This window comes from Anser cygnoides, chromosome Z, assembly GCF_040182565.1.
Source record: "Anser cygnoides isolate HZ-2024a breed goose chromosome Z, Taihu_goose_T2T_genome, whole genome shotgun sequence".
Classification (NCBI taxonomy): domain Eukaryota; kingdom Metazoa; phylum Chordata; class Aves; order Anseriformes; family Anatidae; genus Anser; species Anser cygnoides.
The window spans coordinates 46,340,521-46,366,016 of NC_089912.1; the positions used below are offsets into that span (position 1 = coordinate 46,340,521).

Here is a 25,496-nt window from a genome sequence, read left to right on the forward strand (position 1 = left end):
ATGCTGACCACTGACGTGTTCTAAATCTTAGAGCTTATGGCATAGAAGACTATTTGTCTATAATTAAGATGCTTGACTTAAAATAGCTAATTGGTGAAGTCACAGACAGGCTTTCAAAACAACTTAAATTAATGACTGCAATTGTTCTTATAACATAGCTGACACCTAAGAATTTTAATTTGTGGACTTTTTTTCATTTCTAGGTAGGTGAGTTTGACTACTGGACAAAACTTCTTTCACTTTATTTTCTCTTACTAGAAGAAATGGTTACATACTTGCCTTGCATTGCTCCCTCTCTGGAATTTAAACTCTCAAAGAACTTAAAGCTGTACCTTTTTCACTTACTTTTGAAGAACTGTATATAACCTTACTGGTTTATCTAGCCTTAAACACTCTTTCTAAGCTACCTCCACCATTTGAGAGGGCTGACTGATGCAAAGCAGGTTGCATAGGCACAAGTCTGTCTTTTTCCTCATGCAGCACAGGAGGCACAGCCTCCCAGAAGGAAAACAAAAGATATGCACAAAGTTAGCAATACACCTCTTTTGTGGTGCACCTATTCTAAAAGACAAGAGAGCAAATACAAACAATGCAAATATCACCTTCTACCTGAGGTAGGTCTGGAAAAGACAGACCAGCTGCACCTTATAAATCAGCAAACTGAAATGCACTTTTAAATAATAGCACTGATAAGGTCCATTACTTGATGACGATGGTAACCTCACAAATAGAGACATAAGCAAAACAGAGACATTTAATGCCTTCTTCATCTCTGTCTTCAACACCAGTGATGGGCCCTGAGATCCCCTGAGCCCTGAGCTGGAGGATCACAACTGTATTAATGATAAACTTCCAGCCCACCCCAACTTGTGTGGGATTTGCTACTCCACATGGATGCATATAACTCTATGAGATCCAATGGGATTCATCCCAGGGTACTTAGAGAGATGGCAGATGTCATCATGAGACCTCTCTCAATTACTTTTTTAATAGTCTTGGGAATCTGGAGAGGTCCCAGTCCCCTCAAAGTCCACTGAGGTGGGGAAGAAAACCCTGGTAATTACCAGCCTGTCAATCTCACTTCAGTGGCTGGTAAAACGATGGGAGAAGATTATTCTGGGAGTTACTGAAAAACACTTCAAAGACAATGTAGTCACTGTAGTGCAGTGAACCCAACACGGGCTTATGAGGGGAAAGTCCTGTTTAATTAATGTAATTTCCTTTTATGATAAGGTTACCCACCTAGTTGACCAAGGGAAGTCAGGAAATGTAGTATTTTGGATTTCAGCAAAGATTTCAGTCCTGTTTCTCACAGTATGCTTCGGGTCTAAATGTCCAGCATACAGCTAGACAAGAATATAATACCATGAGTGGACAACTGGCTGACAGGTGGGGCTGAAAGGGTTGGAGTGCATGGGGCTACATCAGGCTGGCAGACGGGCACTAGTAGGGTTCCCCAGGGCTCCGTTCTGGGGCCAGTTCTCTTCAGTGTTTTCATAAATGACTGGCAGATAGGACTCAAATACATACCATCAAAGTTTGCAGGTGATATGGAATTAGGAGGAGGTGTTGAATCCCTCCAGGGTGGACAGGCCTTGCAAAGAGATCTTGACTAATTAGAGGGCTGGGCAATCACCAACAATTTGAAGTTTTCCAAGAGCAAGTGGCAGATTCTGCACCTGGGATGGAGCAGCCCTGGTTGGACGTACAGAGAGGCTGGAGAGCAGCCCCACGGAAAGGGATCTGGGGGTTCTGGTTGGTGGCAAGTTGAACATGGGCCAGCAGAGTGCCCTGGCAAACGAAAGGGCCAACTGTACCGTGGGGTGCATCAGGCGCAGCACTGCCAGCTGGTCGAGGGAAGGGATGGTCCTGCTCTGCTCTGCGCTGGTGTGGCCACACATTGATCTGTCTGCAGTTTTGGGCGCCACAGTATGAGAAGGACAGAAAACTATCAGAGCGCCTCCAAAGGATGGCTACAAAGATGGTGAAGGGTCTGGAAGACAAGACGTATGAGAAGTGACTGAGGTCCCTTGGTTTGCTCAGCCCAGAGCAGAGCAGGCTGAGGGGAGGCCTCATGGCGGCCTGCAGCTCCCTCACGAGGGGAGCGGAGGGGCAGGCGCTGAGCTCTGCTCTCTGGGGACAGCGACAGGACCCGAGGGAACGGCATGGAGCTGGGACAGGGGAGGGTCAGGCTGGGGGTTAGGGAAAGGTTCTGCACCCAGAGGGCTGTCAGGCACTGGGACAGGCTCCCCAGGGCAGTGGGCACAGCACTGAGCCTGCCGGAGTTCAAGAAGCCTTTGGACAATGCCCTGAGATACATGGACTGAGTTTTGGGTGGTCCTGTGTGAGGCCAGCAGTTAGATCCTCTTGGGCCCCTTCCAACTCGGGATATTCTATGATTCTATAAAGGTTTGGATTCTATTCCAGGCTTGGAATTCTTAAGGGGGCTAATAGTCCCCATTCCCAGTTCTCCACTTGAAACTTGATTAATTTCTCTCTGTTCAGCTGAACCGAACTTAACTGATCTAAATTTCTGAACATTAAAAATGTAATATCCTATTAAAAACAACATAAGGTTTAATAGTGAAATCAGAAAAATCAGACCAGCCTTCATTCAGCTGCAACTGATACTAGGCACATTATGAAGAGCTTATATCTCAGGTTAATCTGATTAATTTAACTGACACGTTCATGAGCTACAAAGATACCAAGGAACATTATAATTGAATATTTTAATTCCTCAAATAAAGCAGAGTAAACAGAATGATCCCTAGCATCATTCCTTATCTGAAACAGAAAATCTTGTTCAGAAAAGCAAGACTGAAGAGCTCTATTAAACCTCTTGAGATCTACAACAAAACTAAGGGTGTCTCTTCCAGGAACATCAGAGTAACAGTGGAAGATGCTTCAAACAACTGGAGGTGTTTTTTTTTCTCTCCCAGATGAATTTTAGCTGGGAATTTTTCTTAACAACTCAATTTTCTCCACTTCAACACCAAACAGAGCAACTCCTTTGCCATTCTTTGGAAATAACATGAAAACACCTCCCCCTCCATTCTTGAAAACCTCTTTTATCATATAGGGTAAGCCGAGTACAATGGAATTGGCACCCTGCTCCAGAACAGGACGCACATGCCGACCTTTGCCTCGACCTCTGGGTTTGCACTCCCTCTTACACCCTCCCTGACCCTCTTTCTTTTTTAATGTGCTTACCAACCATAAAATGCAACTCAAAACTTCCTCCTTGGTCTGGTACACTGGGGAAATGAAAAGGGACTGTGTCTGGGGAAAAAACTTCCTAACGACAACCACATAAATATGCCAATGTCCTCTCACACAAAAGACAGGCATTTTTGAAGTTCCAGTCATCTAAGGAAAATCCAAGGCCTTACTGGGGATGACTACAGGAAAAAATTATTTTGTGTATTTTTCATTTACCTTTTTTTTTTTTTTTTACCTGAACAGTCACTCTCCACCCTCTAATTACGAAGTTGATTATTTCTGTCTAAGGAAAATTAAAATTTGTCCACAGTTCCTGAATAATATCCTATTTTTGTCCTTGCACACTAATGCACCATGATGGGTTTGAATTTTAACAGACTATACTGATACTATTCTCTTACACTTGTTCTCCAACTAATTACACACTCATCTATTACTAGGTGCTTGGAGTTAATGTTTTTCCCCATTAGCTAATTGCACTGTCAAGGGAAAAAACTGAAGTCAAGCTTTCTCCTCCTTTTCTGAGTTATGTATTCCAATACCAGAAAGATAAGATGGGCTTGGAACAATCTGTTCTTGAAAGATCTGTAATGAATATTAATGAAGACTATTCAAATACACTGTAAACTTGCTACTATGGTTCAAGTTCTGCAGAAAAAACGAACTGAGATTTCTATATTCAAACAAAACAGTATTTTTAACGTCTAGTGCAAGAATAAAGAAACATCCATATTTTGTGACAAAATCTTCTTAGAGTTTCAAACTTTCCTCTCTAGCATTTCATATATTTTTTCCTGAGCTTGAATTGAGTTTGTCTGCAGAATCATTAGGTTTACAAAACCAAAGGTAAAAAAGAAAAAAAGCACCAAACAGCCTCCAGCCCCCAAAACCTCCAAAGTTAGCCAACATAAATTCATAAATGATAAATTGGTTTTGCAAAGTATTATTTCAGTGATAATACAACATATACATTATATTTCTGGGAATCTATTTTCTTGTACACTGCATTAAGAATAACCTAATACTACTGGCAAAGTTTTCATCATAGCAGAAATACGGCACTAAATAAAACAGTGACCTCTAACTTGAGGCAATCTTGCAAGAACTAAATGGCTAAAGAACCACAATATCTGTTTTATCTGCTGTTTTTTCAGCACAGTTTCAGCCTCAAATCTCAATGAAATTTATCATTCTTAAGCACACAACTGGCTGAACATACAAAATGAAACCTCAAGCAAGAAAAAAACACATTTATATTGTAAAATTCTGTAACATCCACTTTTACTGTTCCTTTTTTTCCCCCTCTCATGACACATCTTGCAAATAATCACTTTCTAACTCTACCTTTTAAATCTACATAGATACAAATTTTATCTCAAGATTCTTTGTATCTTTCTTGTTCCACACTTTCCTACTTTTCTTGCATCTGAAACATCTAATGCTAGGCCATCTAAAGAGTGTTGTCTCTGAAGAGTGCATCAGTGTTGCCATGAAAAATACCTAGATTCAATATGGAGATTTTCTCAATGGGTTAAACCCACTTAGACGATCAGCAGCCCTGGTGAAATTTTGCCAAAGGCTATGAAAGCCAGTTGGGCAAAACCAGAGAAAACTATCACTACCTTAGTAACAAGGCTAAAGAAAAGACCAATAGGGAAACTGGGATGGCTGCCAAGGCAAACAGAGTTGGGAGTGATCTAACAGATTTAAGCATTTTCCTGCACTGGCACACTTGTGACTTGTCACAGAAAACATTGACAACTGCCAATGAATAAAACCACCACAAAAATTCCAACTCTGAGAAGAACTCTAGCAAGATGCAACTATCTGTGTTTATTTTAATTATTAAGGAAAAGCAGGTGCAAAAAACATTTAAGGTTTTAACCCAATCTTTGAACTACTGTCAACTAAAGTATAAAATTACTGAGTCTTAATTAATAGTGCTACCATTTTTTGCCTCCTTCTCCCCCAAGCTTTTAAAAAAGCTATCAAAGATTTACGTGAAAGTGCCTATTTCCTATTATTTCTTTAACCTTAATTTCTAACCTCCAGGCTATCCCAATCCTGTATCACTGATTTTTCCGTACCTATCTTTTCACATCTTACTTGGTAGATGAATAAATTCTGTGTTGTCTCCCTCAAGGAGCCTGGAACATACTTGCTACCTACTACTGATCTGACACAGCTATTTTTAAATTTTCTCAGGTGACAATTAACAGGAAACAAGCAAAACAACATCCACTGCTAGCAATAGCTGGCCCATAAGACTTAACAGTAAGAGCTCTACAGACTCAACCTCCTTCTCTAAATTCCTCCCTTACTTCTGCTACAGATTTACAGTAAAATACTGTGAGTGCTGTTAGAAATGCAAATGATGTGTCACTGTATCTGCCTACAATTCACAGTCAATTCACCTGTCATTTTAGGAACCACAATATTACAAAACCACCCATATAATTTTAGATTGTGTCACATTGAATTAATTCAATTTTCCATAGGTCTCAAAGTTTTAAATACTACCATGTGCTATCAAATATTCACCACCACATAAGACTGCTGGAGCTGGAATGGCCTGATAAGATGCCAAAAGCATGGCTGCCAAAAGATGCTGTTGGAGTTGAAGAAACTAGCTATTGGAACTACTATGCGTTCTCTGTAATTTCTGCTGTCTTAACTCAATACATCAATATTCTGACCTGACAGAGAAGGAGAGTAAGTGTAGGAAAATAAGACATCATGTTACACTATCAAAATAATATCCATCGTGTGTTGTCTTTTTTTCTATTAGGAAATTCAAGATTAGTGTTATGAAACATTTTTTGTTCCTTCTTTGTTTTAGCTCACGTAGTCCTACCTATCCTCTACGTGTTCACCAACACTAAATACCAACAAACGAACAGAACGTTGTACATGGAAAATTTTTCCTGTACATGTACAGGAAAAATCTGTTCTTTCTGCAGAGCATAACTTGACTATGCTGGCAAGAAAAATGCAAACCAGTATGTATTGCAGTGTTTTGCCTGTTTTTTAAGAACATGCTTAGCTGTCTATACTCACTTAATATGACACTATGCACCCATGTCAGAGGATCTGCTTGGCAAAACAGTTCTTTTTTTTAAACAAGGAAATTTAAGACTTTATTCACTATTGCGTTATACCTTGACAGTCAGCTTTCCCACATGCTGTAAAACCCAGATGCGATGGGACCAGGCATTGTAGTTACTTGGGTATCTCCCAGCAGCTTCAGAGCAGACATTCATTTCCTCCTGCACTAGTCGATGAATTCTCTCCACAGGTGCTGCTCCCAAGTTTCCTTTATTCACAAGAGTGGGCAAGGAGTTTTCCTGAATTAGATGTTGCAGCACCCATCGTCTGGTTAAACGATGTACAGTGTTAATGACGAGAGACCAATTTTTAGAGAAAAACATTTTTTTTGCATTTATATAAATCAATCAAGCTTTTCTGAAATTTCTATTATCTGAATTATGCTGTAATTAGAGGCTGAATAAGAAAACGTAGCAAACACAACCACCTGAACTGCTCCCATACTGAGAACTATGACTTTATGATCATATTCCAATATAATTTAACTTTAGCTGTATTTGTCTGTTTGCTTACTGTAAGTAGCCATGGCTACTTACCGGAAGAAAACAAAAAGAAACAGCAAATAAGGAAAACAATTCAAGGTCTGCATATGGTTTCTCATGAGTTCCTTTCAGAGGCTCGTATAGCACTAAAATAAAGTTTAAAAAATTAGGCAGAAAAATGTGACTCAATAAAGATATTAATTGTGCTTCTTGTGCATCTTTTACACTTCTCAGTACTGTACATTGCAAGCAAAATCAGTTTTTGTACATCACTAGCAGAAAGAAAATGCAAAAGACTGAAGGTTTCAGTGGCTATGGGCTTAACTGAAACAAATGTCTTTACTATTGAATAAAACATATTTGATCTGAAGTCACTGAGACACATACAGATTCCTAAATGGCTTTTCAATTTTATTTTGGACTGGCTTTAGTAGTATTTTTAGATGACGACTGTATTTTGAGAGGTGTCCTCAATGCTACAGAAAACGTACATTTGCAGTCTCTACAGAGAACTGAAAATGATGGCAGATATTCATGCAGCAGCGTCAAGAGAATGCCAATGAGACCACGTGGAAATGAGTGGTCTGGAAAGCTGGACACATTTCAGTTTGTGCAGTGGATTTTTTCTATTTTGTACTGACTCACATCAGTCACAAAAGCAATTAATAATTACTTCATGACAGTGTCAGCTAAAAAAAATAAATAAATTGAGAATTCTCCTTTGCAGTTCCATCATACATAAAATAGCAGCTGTAAAAAACATAATACTCAGAAAAAAGAGTAATCCGTTTTCTTTTTGTCTCGTTTGAAGAATGTTTATAACATTCTTATTCATTTGTATTTATTTAAACTGTGCCTTTTTCTTAGTTATTTTAAACAAGATTTAAACTATTGGAAGACAATATGAACAACTGTAATCTAAACATTACCATCTACTATTTTTTAACTTCAGTCACCAGATATGCAAGAAATGGGAAAATCTCAATCATTCTTGAAACTACTTTTTTATTCTGAGCAAACACAAGAAAGAACAACAAATTATAATACTAATAAAAATATTCCTAATTTATGATTGCATTAGAGACAGACATTTTCATTAATTCTAAGATGTAAATAAATACTAAGAACCTTACAACTTAGCTTGTAGTCAAACTTCTGACTAGTTTCATAAAAGTATGTTGGTCCTCATAACGATATGTATGGCACCAAGCTCAGCACTAGTTACATGCTAAAATTAGTTTTCCACTGCTAGCTACCACAGAGGAAGGGCTAAACCATGACAAACTGCGGGGTGTTCTTCCATTATATCCATCTAGTCCTTTTGCTTCAAACAAAGCAATCAAGCAGCATGAGTAGTTAGAATGAAGATGCTGAAAAGCCATTGAAGGGTAACAAAATTAAAAATCAACACTGCAGAAACTCATTAATGTTGTTGCTAAATCAATACCACTAAGAAATTAACAGAAACTAAGTGAGGTAATAATACCCTATAAAGTAAGTAACACCTAGTAATATTCCATGTATTGCATTCTGTGTAAACTTCAAGAATTTTGAGCACATCCACTCAAAAAAAAGAGTTTACCAACAACTCCCTCATCCCAAAATCCATGTTACTTTTAAGACTGAAACTTGTATATGTTTTTGATAGAATATGAATCCCCTCATAGGATATTAACTTCACGGTTGTCTCAATACTGGGCATGTGAAATGCAAACATTATGAACTGCTTTCTAATGTTTTCCATTCAAATCTCTTGAAAATTGTTTGTAAAAGGATGAATAAAAATGTAAAAAAAAAAAAAATAACACACATACCAAGAAATTTTATCACAAAATTGAGCAATGTGTCTATACTTCACTCAGCTGTGCTACAGGAATTTTACATACACTCAGTCATGACTAAAATGGTTAGCTCTGTGTTTCAGTAATTCTGGAGTTACATTTTTCAAAAATGTGGTCTGGTGTCTTAATATTTAGCATAGGTGATTTAATGGCATTGCGTAAATTAGAAATGATAAAAACATATTCACCAAACCAAAAAAGACTAGAAAAGAAATGGAAAGGAAGACACCTTCAGTTACAGAGATTAGCTTTTATAGATTCTTCTCTTTCCAAAGTGTCTGTAGACAAACAATAGAGTTATAGGCTGGGGGGCTAGGGGACAGTAACCCACAGTGCTCAAATAGTTACTACTGATGGAAACAAAATTCTCAGGATGAGAATTATAGGTGCTGCAAGACATGATAAACCCTTAGGAAAAAAATGATCCCATCTCCAAAGCTCATTAAAAATATGCCATATATTGGCATATGATTGTATATTTTGTGTATATCATATTGCATATGATTGTAGTTCTAAGTGTAGAATGAGGGAAGCATCTTCAAAAGCTAAAGCACTGAATTTTACAGTGACTGGCTCAAAGAATCTGCTGTATTTCTAGTTGTCCTCTTACATCTAGCACTCTGCTTAACCCAATCACAGAAGAAAAAACAAAACAAAACAAAAAACACCTAGGAAGAATGTTTAAGTTTGGGGTAGCAACAGAAGGCAAGGGAAACAAACCTATGAATCCATGTTTCTGGACTCTTTGGAAACTTGGTTAACGCCAGTTTTCCAAGATGCAAATCTTTAAGTGGATTTAAAGTGCCAGATAGTATTAATTCTTTCCTACAAAAGATAAAATAAATTTGTATGAATAAAAGATGTAACCTGAAAACAAAACACAAATCCCAATAACAAACAGCATGGCATTTTGTTTGCATTAAAGTACAATTTCACTGTCAAATTAAAAGGCTTTGGTGGATTGACCCATTCCGCTTACTATATACAGGCACCACTATTCAGCCAGGCCCAACAAAATAAATCCAAATCAAAGAACTTTAATACATTCAATCTGTTGGTTCTCAATTCTAACAACAACCACCACCAAAAACCACTGAATCAACTGTATTTTTGAGTGTGGCCTCTACCACATTTTCTATTACTGATCAGAAAGCCAAGGAGTTTGTGCTACATGTAATGCCTGTTAACAGTAATGTTGCTTTTATCCGCACACTCTAAAAGAGTCTTAATAACATAAGTTGCTTCTTTTTTTTTTGATTCAAGGACTGCCAATAGAGTTACATATATGATGAAATATCTTTCTTGAAAGTAGGCCTTTAGATTATTCTGTATATCTGAAAATACAGTCACTCTTCCATACAGCTTCCCCCCCCCCCATTTTATTTTCACACGCAATTTTTAAGTATGTCTCAAGGTACAGTATCACTGATTCCTAAATTTAGAAGGAAGGGAGAAATATTCTGTGTGTGTAAAGTATTTTTCAAACTTACCAGAAAGGCAGAAATTACTACATTTACTCATATGTAAAACGCCTTCTGGTTAAAAAAAAAAAAAAAAAAGGATTTGCCCTAACAAAACTTACTGTTCAGCTAACAAAAGCCTTCCCAGAGCACCCTCTATACAGACATAGCAGAGTGAAAGTCTGTATTTTACCTTTTGCCATCTTTGCACAGAATTCCCTGCTCCACACCCTGTTTGCCTTTCCAGATTTACAACTCTTCCTGCCCCTCTCAAGCATGTTTGTAGACATCACCCTGTCACTGGGTGACAGGTGTAGACATCACCCTGTCACTCCAAGAACATTAGCCTCCATCTCCTATTCTCCAATCTACTTATTAGATAGCTGCTTTGAAGTTAAGATACGGTAAGATCCAAAATTACCATTTGATTTCAGGAAACATGCCTCTTCCAGGATCTCAGCATGCATAAAGCTGTAGCAATTTTGGCTTTTAGTTCATTTGTTTGTTTTTAAACGACGTGTTGTTTACCACAATCATATGCATGGCACCAGGTTAAACAAGAGGAGTGCTAGTCGGTGAAGGGCATAGGAAAAGAAAAAAAAGAAGTGGTGGGATGGGAAAGAAATACACTATGAAAACAACTCCTACATACCAAGCAAAACATCTCTGTGGTGTGAAACATAACATAGAATGGCAACACTCTGGCAGGTGGAAGAACTGGTCTATTATTGCTATGCAAAAGGCGACATTTTGGTAAAAAAACATGTATATAGACAGAGAAAGAGCAGTCTAGATCAGTCCAGCACTTAAAAAAAAAAAAAGCAACATGTACAGGTTTAGATTAGTTATGGATTACCAGGACAGCAACCTCCCAGTATATAGACTCCTCATGGGGAAATTGCCCTTTCTATCCTAAAGTTTTAACTGTAAATAAATAGGCTCAAAAGTATTTACTCTTAAATTTGTTTTGAGTTTTACAAAGTTGAGGAACATCACAGGCAAGATTTAATTTTTCTGCTGTGGTAGAAAAACAGTTTTTAGTTTCACAGATTTACATTCAATAGATACCCTCATTCATAAGTAAGGGACTTCAACCATACGTATGACTAAGGTATTATAAACTCCAAATAAACCTCTTTCAGTCTCTTTAAGCAAATGTCACATTTAGGATATACAACTTCCAGCTCACGTTTTGCCACATGAACCATTGTTAGTTCTTCAACCTTCAGAATTCTAACTCCTGTAAGGGATAAACTGAAATGCTCTTCACTTGTCTCATGTTTTAATGACATCTTTGAAGTCACTGATATCTCATGGGAAAATATTTGAACTTTCAGAGCTTCTTGTTATCTGATGCCTTTTGACATTTGATCAATCATACATGTAAGCAATGATATCAACAACAATGATGCCTATGACGATTTCCTTCGTAATAACTTACATAACGATTTTGGTCATAGTAGCTTGAAAGATTTTTCAACTTCTAAAAACATAAAATAAGTTATGATTAGTAACTGCAAATGCCTCTTTGCTCATTCTGTATGACAGGAATTTCCCTATAAGTTCTAAGAAATGACACATCTCCTATTCTTTACCATGCACTCCTACACCACACAATTGGCTCTTGATCAGTTCTCCCTGCTTAGGTTATAGGCTCTGCCATTCTGTAGCTTCCCAGTTTCTTCTAATAATGAATAAATCTAATAAATAAATAAAAGACTAACCTGTGCAGGCACATTACACTGTTTAGAATAGCTCCAAAGTCAAGACAGACATATTATATTACCTGTTCCTAGCAGATAGCATATTTAAAGTTTTATGTTCTCCTGTCCTTCACTAATGACTTGCAACTTTCTATGGTGGTCATTTGAGCTCAAATACTCATTAGCCTTCCATATCACCACTTCTCTTCTTGTTCTGAGAAGTCCTGTCTCCTCTCCAAGGAAGAGATTTCCTTTTCCTACTCTCAAACAACCACATTCTCTCCACACTCAACACTGTTGGGTCAATCACTACTTCTGAAGCTCTCAGCAGAGAATACAATGTAAGAAACATGGATTATCTCAGCCTAAAATGATAAAGTTATTAGATTGTACACAAAGTACTCTGCGGAATGGGCTGCTATTCAGTAAATAACTCTTATTCTTTTTATTTTAGGCTTCTCCGAATCTATGATGCTTTTTTTCCTCTCCAAATAAAACAGGGAATTTGTGTGTCAAGAGCATACGATGAATCTGGCACAAAAAACATCCTCTGCAAGATGAAAACAATCATCCCACGGCTGATCCATCATGTTCTGCAAGCAGAGTGCAAGTCCCACACAATTAGTTCCCAGCTTACAATAATCCACAGTACAAATTTATCTCCGGTATCTGTGCAGAACATAGCCTGTCTTCTACTCTGTGACTGCATATATCATCCATGTCTGTCTGCCTTGATCTGTAGCATGCTGAAATAGGAATTACACAGCATAGTAGGGAGGCTGAAGTGTTGTGCTTTGGCTTGGGTTTTGCCATCAAGCATCTACCCTTTGAAAGGGCCAATGCCCAGCAGCAGCCTAAACCAAGGAAGGTTTATATTCAGCACATCAAAACCTCATCTAGGGCACTCAGAGGCAAATTCCTGAGCTACTGAATGGCTGGTATGACATCAGCTTCTCTCCGAATGTGACACAGTGCTTCAAAGACAAACCACTAACCAGGCCACCGCACGAAAAATTAGGGGAGCACAGACATCCTCTCAAGTTTTTTGCACACTGTGGTAAACCATAAAGGCCATAAAAGAGATGATCTTCATCTACATTCCTTAACATTGTTATTCTATTTGCAATTTTAAACTACCCCTCTCATGTATGTACAAACAAACTCTTTCAGCTATCAGGCAGAAAAAAAATGCACAGACTGTTAAGGATGGACACATTTGCATCAAAAAAAAAAAGACAAAGCAAAAACCTGAATTCAGTTTTATATACAAGATTACATTACTCTAATAGCTCTAGTGTTTATACATGCTGATAATTCCATTTTGTTACTTGAAAGCTACTTGGGGGTATACATTTTCAAGACACTAAGCCCTTTGCTACCACTTCCACCTGCCTTTCTTACACCCAAGATGCTAGAGAGTTACAGATCCCAGCAGAATCCTTCAGAACTGAATCATCAATAAAAAAAAAAAATCTGAATTTGTAATATATAGGGCTGACAGCAACCCACAGCCATCGCTTTTCTAGGTCATTTTGTTCATTTTTTTCCTACTGAAATTAAACTACTACTTTGTTTAACTACAAAGAGTGTTTTTGGTTTTGTTTTTTTTTTTTGTTTTAAACAAGAGCCCTCCTGGACATTAACAACTTCCTGCCAGCCCTCTAACCACTCTTAAACTATTCCTTTTAGACTGCGTCATATCTTACCTGGGATGCAGAAGAATATTCCCCACCTGCAGGATTTACACAAAATGATCTGCTTCACAACGCTATGAATACAACTTCCTCCCCTTCTCTTGCAGTATATATCTATTAAGGGCTATTCGGCTTTGATGAGCTGCACTGGTAATGGTAGTAAATTGAACAGTTAGCTCAGAAGGACTCAGGTATAATACTGAACGAATGGTAAAATGGGAACAATGAAATCAGACAGCAAACGTCTGTTGGGCGCTATGTGATTCAGCAAAAAGGGTATGTCCATCTCAGGTTTACAACTCAGTTGAAGCCTGCCTCAAGCGATGGACAAAAAGAGAAGTGGCAGTTTAAATGGGACTTCTATCCAAAAAAAAAAAAAAACCTAACTCCTGTATTCACATGCAGCAACGTAAACTTTGTCTGCATGAAAAAAACAAAAACCAAAACCAGTATGAAATTATCTGTGAGGCATACAGGATAAAAGAGATGTTCAACATTCCTTCAGCACTCCTTAGCTGATAAGCTGTTGCTGTGTCATTAATTACCACTTAAAGCAGACCTTATGGCTGACTTGCATATTAAGGCCCAGGTCTTTCTTATGTCATTTGCTCAGGGCAACCTACCTCACGTTCCAAGCTGTGGTGAAGTCTGGGTTCAGTAGCAGCAGCGTACACGTGATATCTATCAGCTCTAAAATGAGTATAGGAAAAAAACACAAAAATTAGCAATGGTTCACAAAGAGCAGTGATCTCTCTGAAATCCCTTCGCCCCCAACTGTCCTTAATTTCTCTCCTCCCATGGCTGCTGTATCTGTGGATGCCTGCCTCTGCAAAACACTGCTATATCTCATTCCAGAAAAAATGACAATTTAAGAGGGAGCAAAATCAGCCATATCTTCCCTTTTGGCTATTTGAAATAATGGACTTCTATATTGTTACCTACTCTTATCTAAGAAGTCTGCAGCTGGGAATTTCTGACTGCTACCTGTCTATCTAACTAGATAGATGGTATACAGACATATGGATAGATAGATACACAGATATATCTATATAGAGATATAAATAACTAGATAGACAGATTCAAACACATCATATGCTCTCAGAGATGGACAGGAAAATTACTTAATTTATATTTTAACCAAGATGTTTCTCAGAGAGGTCAGTTGTTATTTAACTGTGTGAAAAAGTAGAATATGTTTGTTTATAACTGCATACCTACTTGTTCACTTATGTCTGACAGAGCAAATCTGTGCTCCTCATGATGCTCCTACCTATAGTTATGTTATATATTTATATATATATTATATATAAGTTATATATATATACAGATATTTGTATATCTATATGTTATGCAAGCAAAAAAAAAAAGTCCTCTTTAGTGCACTGTGACAATTTTTAACTGAGCTGTTACGGTGATATTTTAAAAATTACCTCAAAGAATTAAGCTGAATTGTTTTTTTCAGGTTTCTTTTTTTTTTGCATTTTTTTTTTCTCTTAATTAAAATTTTTTGTTTAAAGACCTGTTTGTTGCTGGGGTATGAAACGCATCTAAGATGTGCAAACACTTTTCTTAATATGATGCCTAAACATACACAGCTTTTTCTTTGACTTATTCAACCTCTGAGACAGTAAAGTACTTCAACACCTATTTAACACCTATTTAATTTTACACGGATAAATTGCAGGTGTCCACAATAAAATATTCAGGATTACTCACATATGTAAAATTTAACACCTAGTAAGTGTTTTGCTGGTTATGGTTTTAATTGTACACTCAAAAAGTCACATTGGCAACACTCAGCAAATCAAAAGCAGATGTGTAAGAAGAAATATAAAGTAAAATTGTGAGCTGTGGTTGTTTCATTTACACTTTCCATTTAACCTTCTTAATATATTAGCAGTTATTCTACCTTTTACGGAAGTCTACAGATTGTACGTGTCATCAATAAACACAATTAAACACTAATTATTCTGTTATTATTACCTCAAGTCATAAACAATACAAACATAGAAAACTTCCTGCCTTTCAAAATGCAACGGGCCAACAGCTAATAATCACTTCTCACTATGTTATGCAAGGTAACATAAATCTTCTTTATGTCAAATTCACATACCTACTATAGGGTAATTGAGAGTTTCTTGAAGGAACAAATCCAGCAATTACCACCTTAGCTGCTAAACACAAACCAATGATTCTCAGAAAATGATTCTCCTTTATTTAAGTAACTGCATTGCTACCCCATTCAACCAACCTTCTCTCCAACTGGTGTTCGTTAAAAACAACAACACAAACACAAAAGAAGGAACCCCACACAAAATTCTAGTATTTGCTTTTCCCCTAGACGAGAGAGCCACACCCATCTTAGTCTTGCTTTCTTATATTTAAACTAAACTGCCAGCAAATTGCTGGCTTAGTACAATTTTTAAAACATATTGTGAAGAGTTTCAACCACCAAATCTAGGTTGACTGACACTTATCATGCATTTCATTTTCAGCTGCTTATCACTTTGCAAACAAGTCTGCAGGCTGTTTCTAAAGGGTCCAATGCTTCTGCTCAATCACAAAAGCATCAAGGCACCAGGACTGCGCAATAATAAAGGAGATCTGCCTTCAGGACCTTTTTTATTTGCTATAGGAGGAAAAGGTATTAGCTACAGAAGTGAAAGGTAAATGGGACTGCAAAATGCAGGATAAGATGAAATGGAGAGAAACAAGAGTACTGTGACAAAGAACATCATTATAGACAACACAGAGCTGCTGAACTTAGACATTAAAAAATCTGAACTTTTGACTGCTGAATTTTATTAATTGTTTCAGTAATTACTAGATACCATCATTATATAGTCTATGACAGATAGGATATGTTAAATGAAATTTATTACAGCCTGTATCGATCTTTCAAATTCTTTTTAGAAACCATTTTCAAAGACTACATAACTCCACGTAGAAGAATATAGTTTGTTTGTCCTACAGTCATGATTTCCCATTAATGTGACTATTCTGGTATTGCCCAAGGCTTGAAACAGCACCAAGACATACACAATTTAAGCACTAGCTTATCTACCATTTTGTCTGTTTTATAGAAGTGTTTGAAAAAAAAATAAAAAAATCACTGTATCCTGAACATAATCACAGGAAAGAAGCATACAAAAGGAAAATCTCCAAGCAATAACCATTTCTTTCAGTCCAATTTACTTTGACGTTTTCTGTAACAGCACATGTAGATTTCACGAAATAGGAATTCTGAGCCAGAGATTTCAAATGACACAATTTTAGTAACCTCTGAGTTTTTCCATGCAACGTCATGTGAGAGATCTGGCACACATAGGTAGTAGTTGCCAGATAGTTTTCTTTGTGTCAATAACAAAAATAAACATGTCTTTTATTTAAAATTTTAAAAGCACTTTCTGCTGGATACGTTTTAATCAAAATACAGCATCACAGATGCTCACAAAATAGGTATCATTCTGTACATTAAAAGTTTCCCCAGATGCAAGAGGAAAAGAATGACTCTATATTTTTAGCTTGTTTTCTTTGCAAATATGACTGTATCCAGATTTTTATTTTTGTACGTGTATCACACTAATGCGCTTTTCAGAAGAAAAAAGGATTCCACTGTTTTAGAAGGAAAGAAATTAGAAGAATTTAGAAGAAGAAAAAATTCCACTGTTATAGAAGTGGAAATGCAGGTTTATGGGAAGTAAGGATATTCTGGGAATATGCACAATGATACTCTGCATAAAGAGAAAATGTGTAACAATTTCAGACAACTGTCTTGTTGTCATACACAAATAATTACATACATATATTAAAACAATTTGGAGAAACGATAAAAACATATTATGAAATTGGGACTTCTAAACTAGAACAATAGCAAGAAGTACTCTTGATCCTGGATCCCAAGAAACCTTCAAGCTTTCAAAAGAAGCCATGATGAAATTAAAAATCTCTCAGAAAGTTATTAAGGACTGATTATAAAGAACTGGCTTCTTCTAGGATCCTGCCAGAAGAATATCAGATGAAATTGTTAGCATTCATGAAGACACATAATCTACAAAGTGATTATATGAAGGTGCTTTTATGAGGTGATGGAAGTTAGGGGCATGCCTGCCCAAATCTACCTTCCTCCAATTTGTTCACTCAGTTCTCTTTTATCTCCTAAAATATTACATATGCATTAAGTTTTACAACACATCTATGCATATTCATTTCCTAGCTCCACCTAGCCCCGCTTCATATGCTAATTATCTTATCAGTCCTTCTGCACTTGCTATCACTCTCTGGTGGTCGTCCGGGTGGTTGTTGGGATGAAGTAAGATGTCTTCATCAGAGTTGAACTTTTTTTACCTTTTCTTCTTACGCATGCTCTCTGAGCCCTTGGTCTCAGTCCAAACCATAAGGTTGGTTTGATCCAGTTCCCAGGGTCCGAGGGGCCCCAGTTATCTAGATGTCTTGCAATTTCGCATTCTTTTAGTCCTCCTCCTTACTCCTCATCATGAATTGGTGCATTCACTCATGCTATCTTTGCACATATATTTTGTCCCTTCCAAGCGCAGCCCAGGCACAGTACATCGCAAATGTAACACATATTCAGCAATATTCATTAGATAAATGTATATTTCATCTTCTATTACCAACAAAATCATACACCTTAATCAGGACCCTGTTCTTCTTCTTCGTTCTATCTAAAATGGCTTATGGTAATTCAAACAATACAGAAGAGGTAACAGGAGACTGTATTTGCAATCACTGTTTATTACAAATATTGAGAGAATACGCAATTGAGTTTGCAGCAGCAATAAATCTATACTTCTGCTACATTCAAAAGAAAACAACTACCTTGCCAAATTCTCACTATGAAGTCTTATTTACGAAAAAAGAATTCAGAGGCAAATCCTTGAGGATATTACATTTCAAGAAAATATAGAAAAGGTAACGTCTCTTGATATAGTATGCCTGCTTAACCTATGTTAAAAACAATTATGTAGGTCTGTCTGGGAAAGACTTCTGCCTTCATTTCCTCCACCACTGCAGTTCAGTTTCCACTAGAATTTCCTATCATATGTGAGACTCTTTTAAGGGTACAGCATGCTAAATGCTGTAAGCTGTACATTGCTTCTAAGCATGCTACTAACAAGGTGAGGTCCTGATTATGTTTTACAGGAGTTACTCAGAAGACGTAAAAATACCGTTGGTCATCTCTTCTCAAACATGTGACATTGGCTTTCATAATTAAAGAAACAAAGGAGAAGAGAGTTACTCTTCAAAGGAAGAAAATCAAACAAGATTCAATAGACAAACAGGCACTTATCTAAACTTCACAGTGGTCCAGTATTTTCTGATGCATAACTTTATGACCTGTGTTTTGAGAGAAGAGATTCTGAGATGCTTCAACTGTGAGGAAAGCAGGAACGCTTTCTGAACAGTCAGAACACCCTTGCCATTCCTGCTGGACAGACAGGAATGCACCAGACAGACGGTGTCACCACAAGAAAGCACAAGAACCTGCCTAAAATGAGCAGTGTGCCAGTAAATTTGAATCCAACTGAGAGAAGCATACAGGAAGAAAAATTTTTAAGCTGTCTGCCATTTAGAAGAGATCTTAAGCCATAAGCAGAAAAATTAGTTTCCTAAACTACAGTCACCCTTTTTCATTCTTGTTTTAAACAAAATAAGTTACTTTGTAAAGAGTCGTATATCCCATGTCACACTTGTTTATAATTCTTAAAAAAAAAAAAGAAAAAAAACACTACATTCAAAATAGACAATACATACAAAAGTACTTTTCATGAAAGTAAAACATATTAAAAAACAGAACAACAACAACAAAAAAAGAAAAACGGAATAGAGTTTTACAATTACCAAGTTGTTTGGACACAGGATTCCTGGTACCCCTAAGTCCAAAAAATATTGCACTTCTTTCTTTAAATCCACACATCTCCATAACTGCCCTTCTGTCTCAGGGCATAATTCCTTCTATACACAGAAATGGGAGTAACTCACTTCTCTCTAAACCTTCCAGTGTGGCAAGAGAGGAAGGATTTGCATTTTCAACCAAGCAACAATACAACTCGTTCGTGTCGCCATGAAGCACAACATAAAGCCTGAGAGCTGCACTCAGTTCTTTCAGAACAGGTTAAACTGCCTTCAAGAAGGGGCAGTGTAGTGTCCAAAAAAGGTAAATAAAAAATGTGTGTTAAGAATCAGGTAAGATACTATTCTCCAACTGGGTAACTTACCATCTTTGTTCAGCCATTGTTTTCTTTGTCTGTAGAGTAGAAGTTTATTGTGGACATATGGCAAAAGAAACTTGACACACCAGCTCTCCACACCAAGCTTGTTTTCTACCAGGACTATAGGGCTCCGGTTATATCTGGCTTCAGGACAGGGTATTAATCCAATTTCATCTCTTAAAAAAAAAATACAGAAAGAAATATAATTAAACTTAGTTCCAGTATTTGCCAATTATTTTTCTCAAAAAGCAGTGCTTCCTGCCCATTCATCACCTTTTTCCCTGACGTTGCAGAGGTCTGTGCTCATTATTCTCAACTCACCCTCCTGTTTCTTCCTAGACTTCAGGTATGATAAAATGTGTTTTGAGAAAGACAACCTCTGCACAATTATGTAGCAAATTAACTCAGTAAATAAATTATTCAAACATGTTTTAAAGTGCGAATAAAGATTTAAGTTGAGGGGGGAGAGAAAAAAAGCCTAAACATATTTTATCACCACAAAATTTATTTAGACACAATATAAAAGCTAGCTGTGGTTTTGGTTAAGAGCCTCTACAAAATTTTATTTTAGCTCCCCAGTGCTGTAGCAACAGAAAAACAGGGACATTTTAAGACATGCTGAACAGCCTCAATGTAATAACCATGACTGCATGAACAAGAACGAATTCAAAATCTTTAAAATGCTATCTAGGAAGATTCCTTCTGGTGATTCTCACTTTTCTGAACACACTCAGAAAAGCTACACTAGATTTTCCCAAAAATCTTGAATGGGCAAGGTCCCTGCTTTGTATTTTCACATTACCAACATTAACCAAGCCTCTAGAAAAAAAAAAGTCAAATAAATAAAACATGGCCACAAAAATTCATACCAGCAAACACAGCTGCAGTATCTAAAAGCTTTTTGGTTTCAAGGGGCAACATTTTTTTCCCTTTTTCCTCAGCTTTTAGCATACATGGGTGTTGGAAGAGTGGCTTTAACAGCTTCTTAAAAACAAACAGACTGTCAATTTTTCACACTCACCTGGACCGAAAGCAACATTATTTTATACTTGCTATTATGAACGATTTCACCATTATGCCCTGTTTCACAGAAAAATGTCTGTTGCTGAGAAGGGAGCTCCTCAGGTCTCAGACAGGAAAAAAAAACTGCTGTAGTTTTCAGAACCACCTTAAAATTTCTCAGTACAAGGCCTACAGATACGCTCCGACCCTGTAACCTTAACTCAGTTACCTTAAACTAATTTTGTTACTAGATAATCTGAATGCACTGATTTAGTTCAGTGTCTAAAAGCAAAAGTGACACCACGTGCTTGTTAAAGAGCAAGTATATCTGCTTTTTCAGAAAACTGATTTATTCTGTCAGACTGCAACAAGCCACAAAGAGCACAAGCAACCTGAGGGAAGACATCCCCAAATAGCTTGGCTCTGTCTCCAAACGCACAGCCAGGTCCCCTACCCATCTCTTGTCACCTGGGAACAGAAGAGGAAAACTATATTTTACTACCCACTACACTGCAAGCAGTAAATATCAAAAGGAAGATTTTCATGCTTGCTGCTCCACTGAAAAAACAAGTTAAGCTTTTCACAAAGCTAGTCAGATTAGACCTACAACGTCATTCCAGACTGCTGCTTTCAAGAAGGTGCCTTATAGACTGAAGTTGGTACTTCCTGCTGGCTCCATTTCATTTATGAATCTTAAACCTAGTCCTTGGCCAAACTTTGCCTGGCCTTGCATACTGGGACACACAGGGCCTCAGCTACAAGAAAGATAGTTACCTGCAGCTTTGCTAATTAATTCTGTGAATAACCAATAAAGTTTGCCAGCTGATGCCTATAGACAGTACACCAAAGGTAAACAGCAAGGGGAAAAAACAAAAACAAAAAACAAAGAGAACCACACACCCACACCTTCTGTTCTTACCAAGCAAAAAAGGTCTGATTTGGGAAAGCTAAATTTCACAACACTACGTTGAAGATGCCACGATGACAGATAGGTAAGGTTTGCATGGAGCTGACAAGCCAAACACCCCAACTCTGGGGTCATGCTCAGCAAGCCAAGAGGCAGGGGGCCATACCATGGCACAACGAAAATTGTGAAGATACAATGCAACACAAGAAATGGTGTGTCTGGTAACTGCTCATTTTTCCCAAGACGCAAACCAGGACTTGTCATCTGGTAGAGATGTTGTCTACAACACCCTGGTATTGCTTCTGATGACCTGGGTGATTCAGAAACCATATGTGGCTTTCAGTTCCTGAGAAGGAACAGAATTTATACTTTAAAATACCAGAAGAACAGACTTATCCACAACAGGGTGCCTAACTTACGGCCAAAACAATTCATACAAACCACCACCTATTCCAGCTGGCTGCTCCTGAAGGCCCCCCTGGTCCGCAAAAGGAGCAAGTAACAGGGCAGGCCGTTCATTTTGTCAGTCCAACAGATACTGCTTGAGAACACCTGCAGCCTTTGCTCCATCGCACACCCCAAAAAACGCTTCTGCAGCAGGACTCACGCGCAGGCACCAGTCACCCAATTAGCGCTTGTAAAAGTAAATGACTGAAATACCCTTAATCTTCTGCAGACAGCCTCCGGTCACAGAACTGTAGGATCATCCAGGATCATCCAGGTTGGAAAAGAACCAACCATCAGCTCCTTCTGGGGTTGCTGTGACCCCAGAGCAGGACCTGGCACTTACCCCTGATGAATGCAGCCATCGATCCGGCCCAGGCGTGGGCACAGCTCGGTCATATTGACATGACTGCACAAACCAGCTGCAGGACGGAGGATGCACACATTTAGGTCAAGATACAAGCTGCTCACAACACTGAAGGAAACAGCAATCGAGGGCTGCTGTTCTTTGCTAGCACCTGAAGCACCACCTACTGTGAAAGTAATATTTCACTCCCTAGATTCCCTGGTTTTCCATTATTGTCTGTTGAATTTTATGATTTTTTTTTTGGTGTGCATGGATTTATTTTCCTAAAAGCAAGTACTACGGTCATGCTCCAAAAAACGCATGAACTACCTTTGGATTTACGGGTTATCAATGTATCACAGTAACTCACATTCCTAAAACACACAATGGAAGCTGCTAGAACTCAGTGAATGATTTAACTGAGGTTGTCACTGAAGGCCTCAGTCATTACAGAGCTTCTTCAACCTGCATCGAGACTGGAGAAGTTAGGTGCAACCATCTGCTGAGCTCTGTCAGCAGCAAGACAAATTTCGTATCAGCAAGGACTTAACAAAGCAAGTGTCTTTCTCAGCCCCCAGCAGAGAAATTTGCAATCATACCGAAAGATGCCTTGATTTAGAGTTTCAAATCTAATAAAGCGAAGCGTGTTGTTTAAACAAACACAGTAAGAACGTAGTGAATTGAGACAGAAAAAGTGATCTGAGCTAAAGTGATATAAATCATTATCAGCAAACTAGAAAGCATCCTCTGATTTCACACACAAATGTTGGGCTACCATCTAAGAGTTCAGCTTTCCAATTACACCCATAAAACTCACGTACTTTTTTGACAAGCGAATCTTATATTCTGTTTGACCTCACGTGCACAGAAAAGCAAAGTTCAAAAAGAAGACATGCACTGATCTGTTCAGTGTTGGCAATCCACCAGTTCCAGTGGGACAACTCATGCCAATGATTTTATTGGAACCTGTGCTTGTAGGGACTGGGTAAAAGTATCTTCCAGTAAACTTCACAGCCTTATGCAAGCTTGCTCCAAATCTAATTCAAAACAAATAAATAAAAGAGAAAGAACAATGTTCTAGTTAGCCCAAAATTGATTTTTTACATGCTTTTATTGTTGACCAGAGACAACGCCCCCTTTAAACCCTAGAAAATGGGGAGCCTGCCAGAACAAAGCATCCATTCCAACAGAAGCAACGGGGGCAAGTGAACAAAGAGTCAAAGACATGGGACAACAAATGCTGTAATAGCGATTAGAGTCGGGGACAAAAGTATGAGGTCCTAAACGAACACTGTGCACTGGGCAAGCCACTTATTTTCTGTGCAGCCAGATTTAAAGAATTCAAAACTGGATCTGTGACACAAACGGGACACTCAGTTGAAGACGATAATGTCTGACAGGGACTGCAAAGGATCACGAACGTCCTGGCCCACAGGAGGAAGGCAGGGTGTCAGACCTATGAGGACGCCTGACCATCGGGGCTGCAACCCGCTGCTCCAGAGGCAGAAGGCCTGGAGCCAAGGGCCTGGAGCCTGTTTTATCCACACGGGCGCTGTGGCCCAGAAGCCTGGCCGGCTGAATTCCCCCTGCTCCACCTCAGGTGAGCGGTACACCAGCCCGTGCTTCCTCACTCCAAGCACGACACAGCGCATCGGTCTTGGCGCACATGACTCTTATAACCTACTTTCACCCCCTGGATTGTATGAAAGAAAACAGCAACAGCAGCATATTCTTCCAAAACACGGTCTCTGAGTTTGCCATCGCTAAAGAATTTTGGAGAACGAGTAGGGACTAGAAAGGCTCACAGCGTTCATTCACAAATACTGTCTGTTTACAGCATATTACGGCTCACAACCTAAAAATGAAACTCCATGGCAAAACGCAGTTCTTTTTTAGGCAGCACCCATATGCTGTATTTTAAAACCTGGCCACCTACCCAAGTGGTTAGCTACTTTTAGAGAAGCGTGAGGATGCTCGTCCTGATCCTCTCCCTCGAGCAAATTAAAAAAGCACACGCAGGGCTCCTAAGTAACTGCTCGGCATGCCATTTTCTGGGGCAGACTACCAGGCCGCCACCCCAGGGACTGCAGCCCTTTCTTGACACACACGTCGGAGTCACAAAGCTGCTCCCCGCGATCTGCTGTCTCACTTGCCGTAGCTAACATGGAGGCTGGCCGGGCAGAAAGTCGCTCCCCTTACACGCCGTGTGTCTCGAAACAAAGGACGGGAGGGGAAGCCGGGGTGGGAGAGGCACCTCGGCCGGGGGCTCGGGGCTGCCACCACCTCAACCGGGGGCTCGGGGCTGGCTCCGCACGAGCCGGGCTCGCAGCGCCGGCCCCGCCGTGCCGAGAACCGCCCGCTGAGCACACCCGGCCCTCCCCGGGCAGCCCGGCCACAGGCAGCCGCTGCGGCTCCCCCGGAGCCGGGAGGGCAGCTCCGGACCCTCCGCGGCCCCGTCGCCGTCCCCAGCCCCGTCCCCGTGCCCGCTCCCGGCCCGGCGGCGCCGCTCACATGTGCGGGTTCCGCGCGAAGGCGTTGCGGATGTCCTTCACCACCCGCTGCACCAGCACCGCCACCTCCTCCGGCGACTCGGCCATCTTCCGCCTCCGCCGCCGAGCCCAGCCGAGCCGAGCCGGGCCGTGCCGGGCCGTGCCGAGCCGAGCCGAGCTCTTCCGGGTCGGCCGGCAACGCGGGGCCTCCGTGCGGCTGGGGCGGCCCCGGCTCGGCGCCCCCCGGCGGCCGGTGGCGGCGGAGGGGCCGGCGCCGCCCTGAGGGGCCCGGCTCGGCTCGGCCCCGGCCGCTGAGGCGCCGGCGGCGGGTCCGTGGCCGCGTCCTTTTCGGCCGAGGGCACGAAGCGCGAAGAACAGATTGTAACTGAAACATAACTGAGGTGTCCGATGGTTGTGCGAAAAATGCCTTAGCTGCGGTATTTCATTGTTTGAAAAATAATGCCTTGCTCCCCAACAAGCCGTTTTACAAAACGCTAGCTGTGCGTTATTTAAGTTCTCTCTCGTTTTCAAGCTTGCTCCGTCCTCACCATCGTCTGCACCACCGCCA

The 25,496-nt window shown here is 39.5% G+C and overlaps 1 protein-coding gene across 1 annotated transcript in view; it reads right to left on the reverse strand.

The window, feature by feature from the left end:
• Positions 1–25,126, reverse strand: part of PTAR1 (protein prenyltransferase alpha subunit repeat containing 1) — a 32,530-nt gene extending 7,404 nt beyond the window's left edge. Inside the window, exons 1-5 of the mRNA XM_048049682.2 lie at positions 24,951–25,126; positions 19,747–19,916; positions 14,131–14,197; positions 9,371–9,475; positions 6,381–6,594 (exon numbers count right to left, since the gene is read on the reverse strand). Coding sequence (XP_047905639.1) covers positions 6,381–6,594; positions 9,371–9,475; positions 14,131–14,197; positions 19,747–19,916; positions 24,951–25,036 — 642 coding nt within the window. The 5' untranslated portion in view covers positions 25,037–25,126. The remainder of the gene's footprint in view (positions 1–6,380; positions 6,595–9,370; positions 9,476–14,130; positions 14,198–19,746; positions 19,917–24,950) is intronic.
• Between the last annotated feature and the right edge of the window lie 370 nt (positions 25,127–25,496).